Genomic DNA, 17824 nt, shown 5'->3' with positions numbered 1-17824 from the left:
TTATATGAAGATGACTGTACGTAGCTTTATTTAGTGGTTTTATTACGAATAAAATGGCAATCGCATTAAAAGATAATTATTTGTAAATAAAAAAGAAGAATTAAAAAAAAAAAAAAGAAATTAATTTTTTATTCAACGTTAATTATAATTAATATTTTGACATCTCTTGTATTCCTTGGAACATTCAGTTCAAACACAACAGCCATGCCGGAATCAATTAAACGCTGTCGTTTTATCTCTATTCACATACATATTTATAAAAATAAAAATAAAAAAATAAAAATAAAAAAGAAAGCTATAAGAGACTGCAAAAAGTTTGAACCTTTCGAGATCCGACGCTGATCGGTTTAGTTATGAAGTGGGTTGGGACCGGCGGGGACTTTGCGGTGTGACACGGCGTAGTTTTGGGAAGCGGCTTGGTCTTCCACGGTGGCTGGCGGCTGTGTGAATGAAAATGAGGTGGTGGGTGGGTGGAGAGAATCATTTTCTGGTTGTTGTTCGGCGGTGGAGAGGCGGCGGGCGGCGGAGAGAGGGGCGGTGGTGGTGAGGAGGAGAATTATGAAGAGGAAGAGAGAAAGAGAGGTAATGGGGTTTTGAGAAGCCATTATTTGAGAGAGAGAGAGAGAGAGAGAGAGAGAGAGAGAGGCCTTTGAGGTAGAAGTGAAGGAATCAAGAGATTTATTAAGGAAAGCCGACAGCTTGTGATGAAGTGTGGATCCAAATTCTCTTTCTTAATTGTTTGTGTCCTGGAATTTGACTAAATTGCCCTTTTCGTTTACATCGATTTACTTCGACTTATTGTCGTTTCTCTATCTGTGACGGTAGAGATTTGAATTTCTAACCATTTCCGTACAAAACACTGCTTATATTGATATTGGTTGTAGTGATCTGAAGAATGTTTAGAGTAATGTTCTGGGAGTGAATTACTAATACTCGTTAATTTGAGCTCGATGAATCTAAAAGGAAAAAAAAAATTTACTCGGCCGACCCCTTTGAGACTGAACTCGAGATGGAACACCAAATACCCGCATTGGGATATAACTTATTTTAAAACAACACTGATCGATTGTGTCAAAAGATTGTTCCTAGGACAATTGTCGTCTCCCCAAATCCTAAATTTTAAAGTTTAAAGATATAATTGAAACTAATATCATAGTTTAAGTAGTTAAAATTAACCCGGAAAATAATATAACGGGAAAAGTGGAGGGTAAGTTGGTCATTTCAAAAATTCCACTTGTAAAAATTCACATTTTATTTTTATTCTTGCTGAAAATATGGTGGGCGTTGACAAATTCAATTGGATGTCTTATTTTCCCATTTTTAGTTGAAATATTTTCAGTTTAATAAAATTAATATAAGTTTGGTTGGTAAAAAAGGTTGACACGTGTCATCCAATTAGATGCTTGGTACTTGGAAAGTGCCACACATGTCCCACGTGCTCCTCCACAAAACACCAAAATTAAAATTTTCTTTTTTTTTTTTGGGAAAATAAAATAAAAGTTAAATAATTTGGTCTAATTGAAATTAAGCTCCCTTTCCATGTGTTATTTAATAATAATTTACTTCTAATTTTTTTAATAAAAAATTATATATATTTTTAAGGAAAATATATTAAATTTTAAATTTTTTTGAATAAAATTAATTTAAACTCTCAATTAAAATTTTATTTTAAAATAATTAATACATAATTTTCAATACAAATAATAATAATACACGAGAATTATTAATTTGAACATAAAATATATTTCAGTAATATTTTAATAATTTCCAAGTCAACTTTTTTTTAATTTTCAATGTTCCATTTGAAACTGTGTCGTTTTCCAACCTTTGACTAAAAGATTTTCCTTTGATCTCAATTATGCTTCAAATTTGACTTTTACACCATAGAGATTTTGAATTTATTTAATTATGACTCATGTTTATCTTTATTGAAAATTATTTTTAAGTCCATTATTTTATTCGGTCGGTAACTGTTTGTTGTTATTTTGGTCGATCAGTATTCTAATATCTAGTTTCAACTATTCCGTTTTTTACACTTCTTCCTAGTTATTTGGTGTCACGATCATACTTGTCTAAAGCGTGTTGTGGGTGTGTGTCAAACGTCTCATTCATACTTGTCTAAGACGTGTTGTCCGTGGATGTATGCACGTTTCAAACCCTTTTACTTGCTTTCATCTGTAATTAGGTTTTTACTATTCATGTCATATCAATACAGGGTCTATGATGGTTCACTAAAATCATGTCTACATCCGTCATGATTAAAATATAATATAGAGGAATATAACTGACAATCAATTCTTCCTACTCGGATTATATGCTATTAAAGTTGTAGTCGTTGTTTATTTGCTTTTAGTCTATAACATTGTTTTCTTTCCAAATGTTTTGAACGCATTTTTCCACTCGCGTCACATAAAACATTTTCTATCAAACGTGACTCGAGGCTCGATCATACGTCTGAACTATCCGCAAATTTCGATTTGCAAACGGCTTTCTAGTTCATCATATTAGAACAAGTGTCGTACCATCGTTGCCCTATTACGTAAAAGTGCGATTGTAACATTTGGCTTATCATAGGTATCTAATTCGCTACTTTCGATAACAACACCAGTTTCAACCAATACGTAGTTCACAATTAAGGTCAAAGGTCGTGTAATCAATAATCTATTGATATTATTAAGTGCACTAATCTTTATAATGCTATTTTTTCTTAGTGATGGATGATGTGATATAATTTTCCGTTCCATCTTTTTAGATAAACGAACCGTTTATTTTTCCGTTAAATTTCTAATACTATAGTTTTTAAAATAACAATTAGGAAGTCTAAGTACAATGATTAATGTTATTGGAGGTAAAATAAGAGTTTCGTGACAACCATCACCAAACAAGGGAGGTTAACAGTCCCTATTGGGGTTTGAAATTAGGTCTTTGTCTTTATTATTATTATTAATTATAAACAATGGGATTTTATTCTCACGGCTTTCTTGTACATTTAAATAAAATCCATTATATATTTTTCATTTTTATTCAAACATTTAATAAATTATCTTTTTTGGAATTAAACACAATATAATATAAAATAAATACAAAATTACAAGAAGAATCCTTCCTACCAAACCCCACACGCAACATCTTTCGTAAGTAATTTGAAGAGATCATACTATCTATAGGGGTACTTTAGTAATTTACTATCTTCCATTTTCCCTTCTAATATTTTTCTCATTTCCAATTTCTTCCTTACCTTTTTAATTTCCCCAAAATTATTTTTAAAAATTAAGAATTTTTACCCTTTTTGTGTAAAAATCCTCTTTGAGGGTATTAACAAAATGATAATTGATTAAATACAATAGCATATAGGATAAGTGGGAGTTGGAAATGTCGTATTTACCCTTTTGTCACAATCATATAATACTATATGATAGGATAGGACATAGGATATAGATTAAGCTATGTTTATATGTTCCAATAATTGAGGCACATAAAAATCCAAATGTGGTGGTCTTCACCAAGAAATTACAACGAAACATATTGATATTTGAATTGAAAATGAAGGCAAAAGGAGTTATTCAATGGGAAATCTAAAGAGTTCATACACAATCCATTCACACGTCAAGATCAATCGAACAATCCATTCACACGTCGATATCAATCACATTAAGATAGTTAACTGTCACGTGGCACGACAACTCAGCTTGATATACATTCCTACGAAGAAGACAAATGTTCAAATCTCATACTCCGCGCATATGATGTACTAAAAAGTTCTTGAATCTACAGCTTGTTTAAAGCAGTCCATTTCTTGCACTTTTCATTAAGTAATACAGAAAGGTTTGGAGTAGAAAAGAAGAACAATATACACAAAGTAGCTATGGGATTCAATTATATTGATTTACATTAGAGCTTCAACTTCTATGTTAGTAAGGAACAACTACTCATCAGTTTTCAGCTACTTGTCTAAATTAAATGGCAAAAATGCTTTTATGAAGTATAAAGGCAAGGTAAAAAAAAGTACTTGAAGCACGTCGATAATTAAGATAAACGAACCTGCACGTATATGGGCAAGACGACTTGGATCTTGCACTTCTGTTTGAATGTGTACCTTGGGTGTTGAAAAATATTCTCATTCCTCTCCTGATTATGTGTGATAAACGAACACGAAATTGATGTTCATACCGTGCAAAAACTACTTCCGAATTTTTATGCCGGGTATATCTTTCAAACCCATCTTTAGGGCTGTCTTCCTGAAAAGAGCAGGTGGCTTTTGAAGACCAATTGACTCGGAGAATTGTTTGCCAAGCTCAACCAGAGTAGTTTTATCCCTGCCAATTTCTCTGATTGAGTTGTAATAACCTAGCCATGCATGATATGCACCTTCTTTGATGGAGGTATCAATCTTTGCCATTGATTCCTCTACCTGCAAGAACAACCATTCATATCATATATCCGACATGAACGTGCACGAGTTTTTGTTCATGGTTCATGTTTATATTTCCTTATGAGACTCCAAAACTTGAATGTCATCTTCTTCTATTTTAAAGACTTGATGAATTTTCACTAACTGATGTAATCTACCAAAGCTAAGATGAAAAACGATATTGATTGCTTTAAACAAAAACCTTTAGCTTTAAGCCTGAATCCAACTGGGGCAGAGCGCATCTTTCAAGAGGCAGATCTTTTAACGCATCCAGGAAATATTCCTCCCATGGTGCAATCAACAAGATACCTTGACCTTCTTTGCCTTCACGTCCTGTTCGTCCAAGACGATGTATATATTGCTCCCTGTCAAATGGTATGCCCACCTGCATGTTCCCATAATTATGAGCTTTTGCTGGAAATAATTAAGAAGATAAGCTTCAATAAGGTATATAATAGCTCTTTTCTGCAGTAATGATGGAATAGACCCTACTAAGTAAACGATTACTACAGGGAAAAGTCGTTCATATGGCATATGGTTCTCAGGAATTTCAAAGTAAAAGAGACACTTAGTAATGTACAACTAATCCAAAAGTTATGGAAAAGCCGTTCATGCAAGCAAGAAAACCAAAATAATTTATCATCAGTTCTTCATTGTACCTGTATGACCAAGGTAACGTCAGGGTAATTCATACCACGAGATGAAACATCAGATGTAACAAGAATGAGCCGTTTTGACAGTTTGAATTCATCTGAGATACGTGTTCGATAAAGTTGAGGCTTCCTGGCGTGCATCTCTCTGACGTTCATTTTCATTTCCCGGAAAAGCATGTAGAAGAGTGATGTTACCATCCCTGTTGTACAGAAAACTATAACCTGAGTGAAAGTAAGAGGTCAGTCTAACCTCTATAAGTAGATGAATACAAGCATGTCATAGAAATAGAAAGAGAGAAGGAGGCAAATATAAACTATTCGATCGACCTTGTATTCGGGAGTGCACGAGATATGTTCCTTCAAAAGATTGCATACAATTTGAAAATGAGATTCATGTGGTGCTATAAGACACGACTGCCTGACCTGCATACGGGAAAATTAAGTTTTTTTCNAAAAAAAAAAAAAAAAAAAAAAAAAAAAAAAAAAAAAAAAAAAAAAAAAAAAAAAAAAAACGCTAGATGATTTTTAGTTTCTTAAAAAGAAAAAAGAAACGCTCGAAGAAAGGAAGTTTCAAGTGATGTTATCTTGTTTACCTGAGTAGGAGTTTCCACACAACCAAGGCCCACAGTATCAACAAAGACATGTTCCCTTTTCAAAACTAGCTGAGATATTCGCCGGACCTGCAAGTCCACCAAGATTCATGGAGAGATTTAAAACAAAGATGACTTCTTCCCAAACTTGTATAAAGAAGAGAAAATGACCTCACCTCCCTTGGAACAGTTGCAGAGAACATCAGGGACTGCCTTCGGCGGGGCAAGCAGTCAACAATTTTCTCAATGTCCTTTCGAAATCCCAAGTCCAGTAACAGGTCAGCTTCATCAAGAATAAGCATTGTCAATCCCATCAGTCGCACAGACAAGCCAGACCTATTCTCAACATGGTCAAGCAATCTACCAGGAGTAGCAACTATAATCTGTAAAGGAGCGTGAAATGAGAACAAACAATTGATTACAATTAAAAAACTGTTCGTCAAAGTCAGGAATTTAAAAATGTAACGGCTCAAGCACACCACTAGTAGATATCTCTTTGGGCGTCTCTTTGGCTTTCCCTTCCAGGCTTTCCCTTAAGATTCTAAAACACGTCTGCTAGGGAGAGATTTCCACATCCTTATAAAAAATACTTTGTTCTCCTCTCCAGCCGATGTGGGATCTCACAATCCATCCCCTTCGGGGCCCAACGTCCTTGCTGACACCACCTGGTGTCGACCCCTCTTCGGGGTTCAGCCTCCTTGCTGGCACATCGCCCAGTGTCTAGCTCTAATACCATTTGTAACAGCCCAAGCCCACCGCTAGCAGATATTGTCCTCTTGGGCTTTCTCTTCCGAGTTTCCACTCAAGGTTTTAAAACGCGTCTGCTAGGGAGAGGTTTCCACACCCTTATAAAGAATGTTTCGTTCTTCTCTCCAACCGATGTGGGATCTCACAAAAAAAGGTCTTATTTTTTTCTTTTTCTCTTTTTCCTAATAGACATTATCCAAGAAAAAGAAGGAACTACAAAAATAAACATCACTAAACAGGCATAGCATAGGAGTCGAACCTGGCTGGGAACTGATTCTAGCCGTTTCTGATCATCTTTGAATCGAGTGCCTCCAACTAACGTTTGCACTCCTATACCATCATGGTACTTTAGCAGAGCAATTGCTTCTGCAGCAATTTGACTAGCAAGTTCCCTGGTGGGGCAGAGAATCAGAACAGAAATTGGAGGCACCCTTTGATTACTGCTGCTACATGCAGCCTTCAAAACTGCTTCAATGGCAGGAAGCTGTTTATGTTCAGTAACAAAGTTGAAACACACATCCTAATACACTAAACATTAAGTTTTAAGAAGAAATAGACATGTACCAGAAAAGCAACGCTCTTTCCACTGCCAGTTTTTGACTTAACCAAGGTGTCCTTCCCTGCAATAATCAAAACCATAACTAGTTTAAACAACGATTAGGAAGCTTTAGATCCACCCTGGGTTAACCAATAGTCATTGGAGATGAACAATCATGAAATTTAGAAGAAATGGGTTCAAAGCAAGCAGAAAAACGAGTTCCAAGCTTCCAGTTCCAATAAAATTAGTAATAAAAAGATAAACCTTAGATGGATTTCATACCCTCAAGGCAAAGAGATAGAGTAGCCTCTTGTACACGAGTCATTCGGACATATCCAGCGGAAGAAAGTGCTTTGACTGTCAGCGGAGATAGGCCACACTCGTCAAATCTGATGAAAACAAGATAAAGAATCAATGCGTGTATAGATTCACAAAAAAAATTGATTCCCAATAGTGTGGGAAGCCGCTATGAGTACCTTTTCTGAGTGAAAATTGTCTCCTTGTTCTTATCACCTTCGTCTTCAGCTGCATTCTTCTTGCTGAGTTCATGTCTAAGCAGCTGAACTTGCTCAGCAAAATCACTTTCTTCACCATATGGTTTTGGAGGTACCCTCCTCTTTTTCAGATCAAACTTCCCCAAGGAAGCACTACTCCCAGTTCTCAAATCCTTCCAACTTCTCAAATCCTTATCCACATTATCCATTTCTTCTTCCGAATCATCATCGCTTGACGAACTCCCTTTTCTCCAAAATTTCATCTTCCCCTGAGCTACAGCCTTCCTGTCATTGCTAACACTGTTAAGATTTCTTGATTTCACATTTTTATCAGAGCTACGTGCTAACTTATGCACAAAAGGTTTTACTGAATCGACACCTGAGTTAAACCCCGTGTCATCGTCACTCGATGAGCTCTCATTTCTGCGGAAGCTCCTTCGAGTTTGCACTGAATAGCTCCTCCCCTTCAAATTATCGCCGTTCAACTTTCCCAATCCCATATTCTGAGGCCCTTCTAATCCATCCTGTTTCTCCGTTAACAACTTCTTGACATCAATAGGCGATCTAATAAATCCACCCCGATCATTCGATGCAATCCGTCGTAATCCTCCGTGCAATTGCGGCCTCGGTATCGGAGTCTTCAATGGACCATCATCTTCATTCCACAAATCAATCGCTCCTTCTTTCATGAACCTATTAGCTAGAGCATGAATATGCTCACTAGGGCTCATTGGGGAGTAACTGGTAGAAGGGTCCGAATTCTTCGAAATTTCGTAATCACCAGCAAGCTTGGAGCGTATTTCAGAACGAACTCGAGCCTGGTAGAGCTGCTTCTCCTGTTCGAGAAGCCTTTTCTCCTTCTCTTTAGCCCGTTTCTCATGCATTCGCTTCCATTGCCACTTGTTAATGCCTCCGGGGAAGGTCCGAGGACCACCGCCCATAGAGCGCGAGAATATGAACTTGCATAGAAGGCTCGAAAAGGCCCGATGACGCTCTAGAAGAACCGACGAGGTCATGGTTCCGGCGAGAAACAATTTTTAGAGGAAAGTAGCTGAGGGGTTTAGGGTTTAACAAGAGGGAGGCCAGAGGAAGAAGACACGCAGTATTTTGGGCCGAATCAATTCAAGCCCAGGCCCATTTCTAAGCCCATTGTCAGAGTAGAGAAAGTAAAAAAGGAATATTATTTTATTTTATTAGGAGAGAAATTTAAATAATGAATGTGAAATAATGCTTTAATTAAATTTTTAAAAAATATATTAAAGATTTATATATTATTTTTAAATGATTTCAAAATTTTCGAAGTATAATATTGTTTACTCTCTCAACATAAACGTTCATGGCTTTACTGTAATCGACGTGGGACCTTATTGCAGTCCTGATGTGATTGTTGAGAACATTTTTTTTTTCTTTAATCTTTCAATGAAAAATAAATTCGACACTTCCATTTCAATAGTTCTATTTTAAGGCGTAAAGAAGTATATAATTATGCATTTTTTTATGGTCCAAATGATGATCGAGCACCTCGATTGTTTGAACTTGTATAATTTTGTGTGTTTTATTGTTGGAATGCTATTTGAAATATGGATATTATACTCAAGGAGTGTACAATGGTCTGTAGTTGGGTTGGGTTGAGAGATTTTTTTTTGACTCGGTTGGATTGGTTAATCAACCCAACCCGAAACTTTTCACAACCCAACCCAATCCTCTCTTTTCGGGTTGGGTTCAGGTTGGGTTGCAATTTTTTTTAAAAGTTTTATTTATCCACAATTTATAATTATTCATATAAAATATATTAAAAGTTCACAAACAAACCCAAATCAATTTATAATTATTTAAAAAAAAAAACAACAAGCGAAAATGGTAACATATTAACATAGTTCAACATTGTCATAAAATTAAAGACAACTAAATACGGACATTTATTGAGAATTGAATAGAGTAAAAAACATACAAAAATAGATCATACAATTAAATAAAAATATATAAATGATTAAATGTTGAATTTTAAATACTAGAAATAAAATCAAAATTTGAAAGGAAAGGTGTGATGTGACATCACATCATTGTTCTTCATGGATTTAAAATTTTGATAAACAAAATTTGGTTTGAAATTATTGAAGAAACTATAATACATTTTTTTATTTAATCTTAAAATCCAATTCAAAGTAATGTTATGGTTCAACTCTTTATGGAACACAAAGGATCGATCAAGAACCAAAGGGAACATTTTTATGCAGACAACTGTAAAGATTCCAACTTTTTATGGCAAACTGCTGACCAACAAAGACCAAGAACAATACNTTCAAAACTACTCTTTTAACTTTCAAAAGTGTTTAAAAAAGATCGAACCCAGATGGGAAATAAAGAGATTAAGATTAGTTAGCTTCATAATTTGATTTACCTCAAATTTAAATCCTTAATCACGGCGTTCAGGTTTATGAGTGTCTTGTCGGATTGTGTTCTGTCTGTCTGTCTGTAAAACACCACCAGGGGGTCATTCATGGAGCCATGTGACACTTTTTTTTTTCCTTTGACGAAAATGCCCTTGCCCTTATTTCATTATCCCTACTCCACCCCACCACCTCACTCTAGCCGCTTCTCTTTGCTTGCAGTGCAAGTGCCACTTCCTCAGCTAAGCTCTGAAGAAACTCCATTCTTTCTCTTTTTTATATTTTGCCCTTTTTGGCCCTGTTTCTCTCTGTTTCTGGGTGTGGCTTTGGGGTTAAGGAGGTTCAAGGGAAGAAGGGCAAAATGGGAATGGGAACTAGCATCTTTATCATCAGATGGATCAATTTTCTCACCATGGTATGCTTGATTTCTCTTGATTTTATTTTTGGTTTCTTTCTAAGATGATGTTTTATGTTCCATTGTTTTGTGGGCTTTTGTTCTGTTTTTTTTGGCTCCCATGTCTTTGGATTTAGTTTGAATGTCGTGTAATGGGTTCTGTTTATGTTGTTTCCAGTGTGTTTGTTGAGGTTTCTTGTATATGTTCGCTGAGTTTCATCGTTTAGTTTTTCATTTTTTTTAAGGTACTTGTTGGGTTGTCTTTGACATTGCTTTGAATGGTTGTTTATGTTTGGTTTGATGTCCATTTGGTTTTTTGCTCTTGATTTTTGAAAACTAAGCTTATAAACACCAAGATTCAAGAGAAAAGAAGACAAGACATCTTCCCAAGATCATGGATCAAAGATATTATAATGATGTTTTTTAATTTACAGAAAACACAGATATAAGCCATACTCCATCAAGAACAACCGTCACACACGGCTCAATCCCACCGCTAGCAGATATTGTCTTCTTTGAGCTTTCTCTTTAGATTTTTAAACGTGTCTAAACGCGTCTAGGTTGCGTATCTCTGAAAGATGCGTTTTAAAACCCTTAAGGGAAGCCCGGGAGGGAAAGCCCAAAGAGACAATATCTGCAAACGGTGGGCTTTGACTGTTATACTTGATGATGGCAAGATTGATGGCTATTGAATCACTGTGTGTGTACATTTTACAGCTTCTGGCTGTTCTTGTCATAATATTTGGGATATGGATGGGCACCAACCACGACGGTTGTCGAAAATCTCTAACGCTTCCTGTTATGGGACTCGGTGGATTCATCTTCGTGGTGTAAGTTCTATATCTTTAAGGAGTTTAATCTGATTCCATCATCCAATCTTGTTGTTATTAATACCTTTGATTCAGGTCCATAGTTGGTTTCTTGGGTGCTCTTAAGAACAATTCGATATTGCTTTGGATCGTATCCTTTTAACGAACGTTTATCTGAATAGTTGATGTTAGTTTTCTTGACTTTCGTTCGACCTTGACCTTCTGCTCATAGTATCTGATCATGTTGTGTGTTACGTTGGTGGCGATTCTCGTGTTTACCGTGCTGGCGTAAGTATATTTTTCTAATGTTCTTTTGTCACATGTTCCTAAAATTTATTGTCTTGAAACTATGTTGCTTCCTCACATCTCCTACTTAGATGTGTGTAGAATTTACTACTTGTTCTTTAGTGTTCTTGTCTCACGGTCTTGCCAAACGAGATCTTCAAAGCACTTCCCGAGGCTTTTCGATGTGCTTGTGCATCGTTATTTATACGGGCTACGAGAGGGTCAGTCAATCCTTAAATATTTACTCTGTCTGTGTCGGTTTTTGAGTTTATTGGCAAATTAGAAGATTCAGCAAGTACTTTTCTAACAAGCCCTCGAAAGTAACTTTCGTACGTTATGTGGTCGATTTGTAGCTCACATGAACACGTCTTGGATTTCAAGTCATGTGGGCAAAGGCTCAACAATCAAACCCTCTAATTAATATCAAAGGTCATTATATGAGAAGTGTAACAACTCAAACCCACTGCTAACAGATATTGTCCGCTTTGACTTGTTACGTATCGCCATCAGTCTCATGGTTTTAAAACACGTCTGTTAGGGAGAGTTTTCCACACCCTTATAAGGAATGTTTCGTTCTTCTCTCCAACCAATGTGAGATCTCACAATTCACCCTCTTGGGGCCAGCGTCCCCGCTGGCACACTGCTCAGTACCTAATTTGATACCATTTGTAACAGTTCAAGTCCACTGCTAACAGATATTGTCAGCTTTGGCCCGTTACGTATCGCCATTAGTCTCACGGTTTTAAAACGAGTCTGTTAGGGAGAGTTTTCCACACTCTTATAAGGAATGTTTCGTTCTTCTCTCCAACCAATGTGAGATCTCACAATTCACCCCCTTAGAGGCCCAGCGTCCTCGCTGGCATACCGCTCGGTGCCTACTCTAATGCCATTTGTAACAGTCCAAGTCCACTACTAGCAGATATTGTCCGCTTTGACCCGTTACGTATCGTCGTCAGCCTCACGGTTTTAAAACGCGTCTGTTATGGAGAGCTTTCCACACCCTTATAAGGAATGTTTCATTCTCCTCTCCAACCGACGTGGGATCTCACCAGAAGTACTCAACTTTCTTTGTTATCTTCACATGAGCCCCTTCGAGATATAAAAGGAAATATCAAAGTGGACATCCATAGTTGTTGCCATCTTGTAGCTAGTAACACATATCAAGCTTTGTTGTCGGTATGTAATGACTCGACTTTCTTTTAGGTTCATTGTTACAAATAACGGATCGGGACATTCCGTTGCTGGCTTGAGGTGAGGATATACTCAACTCATTCAAAAAAAGGTTCATTAGAAGTCATTTTGTCTCGAGGATACCGAAATCGAAAGAATGGAAATGGGAATGGCCATGACTCTCATGATTCTCGAAGTTCGGTACTCGTTGAGTCGATAAGCTACCGTTTCTATGGACTGATGTTTTCCCCCCCCTTCTCTTCCCCTTTATGAGGTATAAGGAGTATCAACTACAAGACTATAGTACATGGTTTCTAAAACAGGTGAGTTCATTTTGCATAGAGAGACAGAAAGACATCATTATTTATCTTAATCTTAGCTCACCTGTTACAGCTTAATAATACTGATAACTGGATGCATTTGAGAAGCTGTCTCGTTAAATCCGAGGACTGCAACAATCTTTCGAAACGATACAAGGTTCTTGTTTCAAGCTCGGTCGATTTGAGTAAAAGAGTGATTTTTCTATCGTCTCTTCCTCACGATAGTCGTTTTGTTTGACAATTTCAGACTCTCAAGCAGTATAAGTTATCAAAGCTTACACCAATCGAAGCGGGTTGTTGCAGACCCCCATCAGAGTAGGTGTAAACTTCATCCAAGCTTACTGTTAGTAGATATTGTTCTCTTTGGGCTTTCCCTTTCAGGCTTCTCTCTCTAGGCTTTTAGAACACGTCTACTAGGGAGAGATTTCCACGCCCTTGTAAAGAATGCACTCGTTCCTCTCTCCAATCGATGAGATCCACCGCCTGGTCAGCGAGGACGCTGGCCCTAAAGGGGGTGGATTGTGAGATCCCACATTGATTGGAGAGAGGAACGAGTGCATTTTTTATAAGGGTGTGGAAACCTCTCCCTAGGAGACGTGTTTTAAAAACTTTGAGGAAAAGCCTGAAAGGGAAAGCCGAAAGAGGACAGTTTCTGCTAGCGATGGGCTCGGGCGGTTACAAAAAGAAACTAAATCCATTGTCTTTTTGCTGTCATGATATTATAGATGTGGTTATCCTGCTGTAAATGCATCATACTATGATTTGAGCTTTCATCCTGTTGATTCAAACCATGACTGCAAACTGTACAAGAATTCGAAGGCAGTCAAGTGTTACGATTGCGACTCGTGCAAGTAAATATCTCGTAACCTTGTTGTTCCGTTCGCCCCGCCGCCATTTCTGTGGAAATTTTCATCATTATTTGATTGTTTAATCTGATCATTCAGGGCCGGAGTTGCACAGTACATGAAAACCGAATGGCGATTGGTTGCGATCTTCAACGTCGTTCTATTTGTTGTCTTGGTAAGACTCTTTCAACTCTTTAAAATCCTGCTAACACTGTCGGGTCTTTTCAGTTTCTTCCCTTTATTTCTGTAACATCCAAGCGCACCGCTAGCAGATATTGTCCTTTTTAGGCTCTTTCAGGCTTCTCCTCAATGTTTTTAAAACGCGTCTGCTAGGGAGAGGTTTTCACACCCTTATAAAGAATGCTTCGTTCTCCTCCCTAGTCGATGTGGGATCTCACAATTCAACCCTTTTCGGGGCCTAGCATTTTCGCTGGCACTCGTTTCCTTATCTAATCGACGTGAGACCCTCAATCTACCTCCTTTGGAGCCCAACGTCCTTGCGGGTACATTGCCTCGTGTCCACCCCCTTCCGGGCTCAGCCTCCTCGTTGGCACATCGCTTAGTATCTGGCTCTGGTACCATTTGTAACGGTCAAAGTCAACCACGAGTAGATATTGTCCTTTTTGGGTTTTCCCTCACGGTTTTTAAAACACGCCTACTATGGAGAGATTTTTCATCCTTATAAAGAATGTTTCGTTCTTCTCCCCAACCAACGTGGGATCTCACAATTTCTCAACTCTTACTTGCATTGCCAGTTGATTATCTACTTAGTCGGATGTTGTGCTAGACGAAAAGCTGCCAGAAACCGCTCTAAAGGTTAGCGGGACAGCAGTTGTGCTCGACAGACTACTTAAACATCAAAACAAACCATAGTCCTCTTGTGCCATGTAAGTGATACCCTTTGGAAGTAGAAATCTCTAGCATTCAGTGCTGCTGCCATCGCTGTGTAATATATGCACAGCCAGCCAGCCAGCCATCTTTGTACGTAAAAAGTTTGTTCTAAAACCAGTACAGTGACTAATATTCGATCTCGTATCGAACAGTATTTCGACTATGAATCATTATTTTGCACAAAATGCTCCAAAAACGTCACCGATCATTGTTTAGCGGCTGTATAATCCATCTCTTGATCGACATGCTACCCGACACAAGAAAATGTAGTTCTTTATAGCAAAACTCATTTCCTAAAGATTATTGCTACCCGGCATATTAGCAATGCATTCATAGGACACTCTTATCTCTTCTCTCTCCAAGCTCGGGTTATGGAAGAAGGGATCAAGAAGAAAATATATGCAACAAGAGATTTTGTAACGGGTCAACTCATGATGTTCATATCGATCTACCAAGCTCCATTAGACACCCCTCTGACCAAATACCCAATAATTGGGCCTCTATGGGCTATTATTGCAAAATGGTCCTTATACACTTTCAAATTTACACTCTGGCTCTTTTTCTGTACAAATATATATATATATATATATATATATATATAACATCGACTAATTTAGATAATGAAAATTGTATTTATACTAAAAAAAAATTCCTAACCAATTTAAGGAATGTTTATTTTAAAAATACATTAAAAAAAATTTAATGAGTATTAATTAGAAATATATGTAAAATAGTAAACTGACAGTTATTAATGAATTTTTTCCTAATAAGTATTTCTATATAGATAATAAATAATTACTGAATTATTATTAAATATTTATCGGTTGGCATAATAACTGTCGACATATTAAACCTCGTATTTTTTATTTTTTATTTTTGTTGAAATTATAGTATTAAATATTGCCATTTATGTTTGAGGCTGTGGGACAAGTGTCCATACCCAATTTTTAAATAAATATTTATGATTTTTTTATTATTATTATTTTGAAATTTACGTTTGTTTTTCACCATTTTTATTATATTTTTAGGAAAAAAAATCCAAAAACTATTTTTTGATTCTCGATAATTTGGGTTAGATTTTAAAAATATTTTCAAAAAAATAAATAATAAAACTAAATATTATTTATAAGTTTAATTAACAAAAAGGAAAAGAAAAAAATAAACCTATCTTTTAATTAATGATAAATCAGGATTATTTTGATTCAAATCAAATTAATTTTAGGTGGTTCACCAACCCAACTAATAAAGTTTCTATTTATTCATAATTAATCAATAATTTAATTAGTTTTTTTTTTTAATAAATAAGTTAATTTTGATTTTTAATATATATATATATATATATATATATATATATATATATATAAGTAAGAAATAACCATTAATGGTAATTTTGTCCATAGCAATATTGCAATTAATTTGTGCCATTAATGTAAATAAATGGATGTAACAAGATTCTGTCTAGACCTAATTAAATGGCTATGGAATCATCTGTGTTCAACAAAAATGTTGACTCTACATTATTTCGATATTAATGTAATTCATAATTCAGCTCTATCGAACGGGTGATAGACGAAGAATGAGGAGATTTAGCTCACAAATTATTCTATTTAATATAGGTGGAATCTATTTTATACGAACATCTCGTTTTCGTTTGTATAGAGATTTTCAAAAAAATCGAAAAAATCCGATCAACTCAACCCAACCTATACGATATAGGTTGGATCATGAACTTATTTGAGTTGGGTTGGGTTAGTTAGGTTTAAATAGATGAAATTTTTATGGATTGAGTGGTTCAATAGTTACGTTGAATTTAATCAAATTGAATTTATTGTTAATTTAACAAAAATACATTTTTTCTTACGATATAATTATATATACATATTTATGTAATTTTATAATTTTCAAAATATATATTGAAATTAGATTACAAATCTTAATTAAATATTTTAAAATAAATAAATAGATATTTTACTAACATTTTAGTTTATTAAAAATAAAAATTTGAATAAATGACACAAACAATCAGAATCAACGGGTTGATTAGGTAAAATATTATTTAGGTTTGAAAAGTTTACAATTCGAATAACTGGGTTAAATTTAAAAAACGTCTCAATCGGGTTCAATCCAACTCACAACACTCCTATGTTCGTATTTCATTACGCAAGAGAAAACTCAAAAATCATCTGTTAGATGAAAAGAGATCGATAACTCTTCGATTATCGAACACCAACACGTGTTATTTAGATTAAAAAACAAAACTTTTTTAATGGACTAGAAACGTAAATGGAGGAATGATTAGTCGAGAGAAAGTTTCGAGAGTCGTTTTGGATAAAGTCGAGAGGGAAAATATGATAGGAACGGCGACAAACAAGCAAAATGCATTAATTTATCTTGACTTGTACGCATTTGGAGCTCTTTGTAGGTTATATGGCCAAAATGTTGATGAAAAAATGGGGTCCGACCACCTTCACGTGATCATTGTCTCTTGTCTCTAATAATAATTTTTTTAATCCTAAAGATTTCGTGTTTTTTTAATTTTAATGAAATAATTAGGAGATTCTCTCGAATAAATACAGGGTTATGCTTATGATGGCGGGGTGGACAAAATCAATGAAACGAAAGAGACTCGGGTGAATGGAAAGGAAAAATAAAAGAAAATTTACCATCTTTGGGCAAAATTTACGTGTCCGAGTAAGTTGAGCGTTAGATTTTTCATGATTCTTTTCTTATTCAATTTTTTGTTATTATTTATTGGTAAACTTATATATAATAATTGTATTGCAGCGGATATAGTTTAATGATAATAGTGCAATTTAGGATTAATCATTTTTTTATAGAGAAAAATCTCTAGAAACGATGTCTAACATAGACAAATCTGATGGACTCGTTGTCCTAAGGTTCATATGCTCATGTTTTTTTTTTTTTTTTGCAAAAATTTTTGAAATTTTTTCTTAGACTCGACTCAGCTCAAACAAAATAGCCTTTAAAATTAAAACTTCTTTCGAATTTCTTCTCGTGGAAGAGAAAAAACATTAAAAAAAAAGTTGGCTAACGAGACGATGGGAGATAAGCTTCAACTTGAGAGGAAAACAACCTGAATCATACACTAACGTCCCTAAATGATCGTTTAATAAGAAAATAGACAAGGATACAGATTTTCAACTAAGAGATCAAATATTTGAATCTTTTAATTTCTTTACACTTCGAGAAATTATTGTCTCCAAAATAATACTGTTTCTATCCTTAACAGTCTTGCACCATAACTCGGCTGATTAAAGTATTATTTT

General features: G+C 35.5%; 2 protein-coding genes across 4 annotated transcripts; one reads left to right on the top strand and one right to left on the bottom strand.

Annotated features, from left to right (window-relative positions):
* Nucleotides 1-3435: 3435 nt before the first annotated feature.
* LOC111809114 (probable DEAD-box ATP-dependent RNA helicase 48) lies at nucleotides 3436-8479 on the bottom strand. Of its 3 annotated transcripts, XR_002817174.1 has the most exons (11): nucleotides 7416-8479; nucleotides 7222-7328; nucleotides 6966-7021; nucleotides 6661-6885; nucleotides 5831-6037; nucleotides 5658-5744; nucleotides 5392-5487; nucleotides 5071-5286; nucleotides 4614-4796; nucleotides 4042-4411; nucleotides 3436-3702 (listed from the first exon to the last, which is right to left on the bottom strand). XR_002817174.1 is itself a non-coding variant. In XM_023695466.1 (10 exons), exons 1-10 carry the CDS (start codon nucleotides 8447-8449, stop codon nucleotides 4181-4183), a joined length of 2442 nt encoding a protein of 813 aa, XP_023551234.1. In that variant the 5' UTR covers nucleotides 8450-8479; the 3' UTR covers nucleotides 3776-4180. The 3 variants fall into 3 exon arrangements, 2 of the variants coding, with proteins under 2 accessions (XP_023551234.1, XP_023551235.1); XM_023695466.1 differs by lacking the exon at nucleotides 3436-3702 and having other exon boundaries at nucleotides 3776-4411; XM_023695467.1 differs by lacking the exons at nucleotides 3436-3702; nucleotides 4042-4411 and having other exon boundaries at nucleotides 4685-4796; nucleotides 5106-5286.
* Nucleotides 8480-9957: 1478 nt separating this feature from the next.
* LOC111808218 (tetraspanin-10-like) lies at nucleotides 9958-14722 on the top strand. Its single transcript, XM_023694065.1, has 11 exons — nucleotides 9958-10238; nucleotides 10935-11047; nucleotides 11123-11177; nucleotides 11259-11314; nucleotides 12515-12562; nucleotides 12756-12804; nucleotides 12875-12958; nucleotides 13049-13116; nucleotides 13527-13652; nucleotides 13746-13821; nucleotides 14402-14722. Exons 1-11 carry the CDS (start codon nucleotides 10185-10187, stop codon nucleotides 14465-14467), a joined length of 795 nt encoding a protein of 264 aa, XP_023549833.1. The 5' UTR covers nucleotides 9958-10184; the 3' UTR covers nucleotides 14468-14722.
* The last annotated feature ends 3102 nt before the right edge of the window (nucleotides 14723-17824 follow it).

Source organism: Cucurbita pepo, chromosome LG13, assembly GCF_002806865.2.
Source record: "Cucurbita pepo subsp. pepo cultivar mu-cu-16 chromosome LG13, ASM280686v2, whole genome shotgun sequence".
NCBI lineage: Eukaryota > Viridiplantae > Streptophyta > Magnoliopsida > Cucurbitales > Cucurbitaceae > Cucurbita > Cucurbita pepo.
Note: the sequence above shows the minus strand (reverse complement) of the source record. Positions and strands in the feature narration are given on the sequence as shown.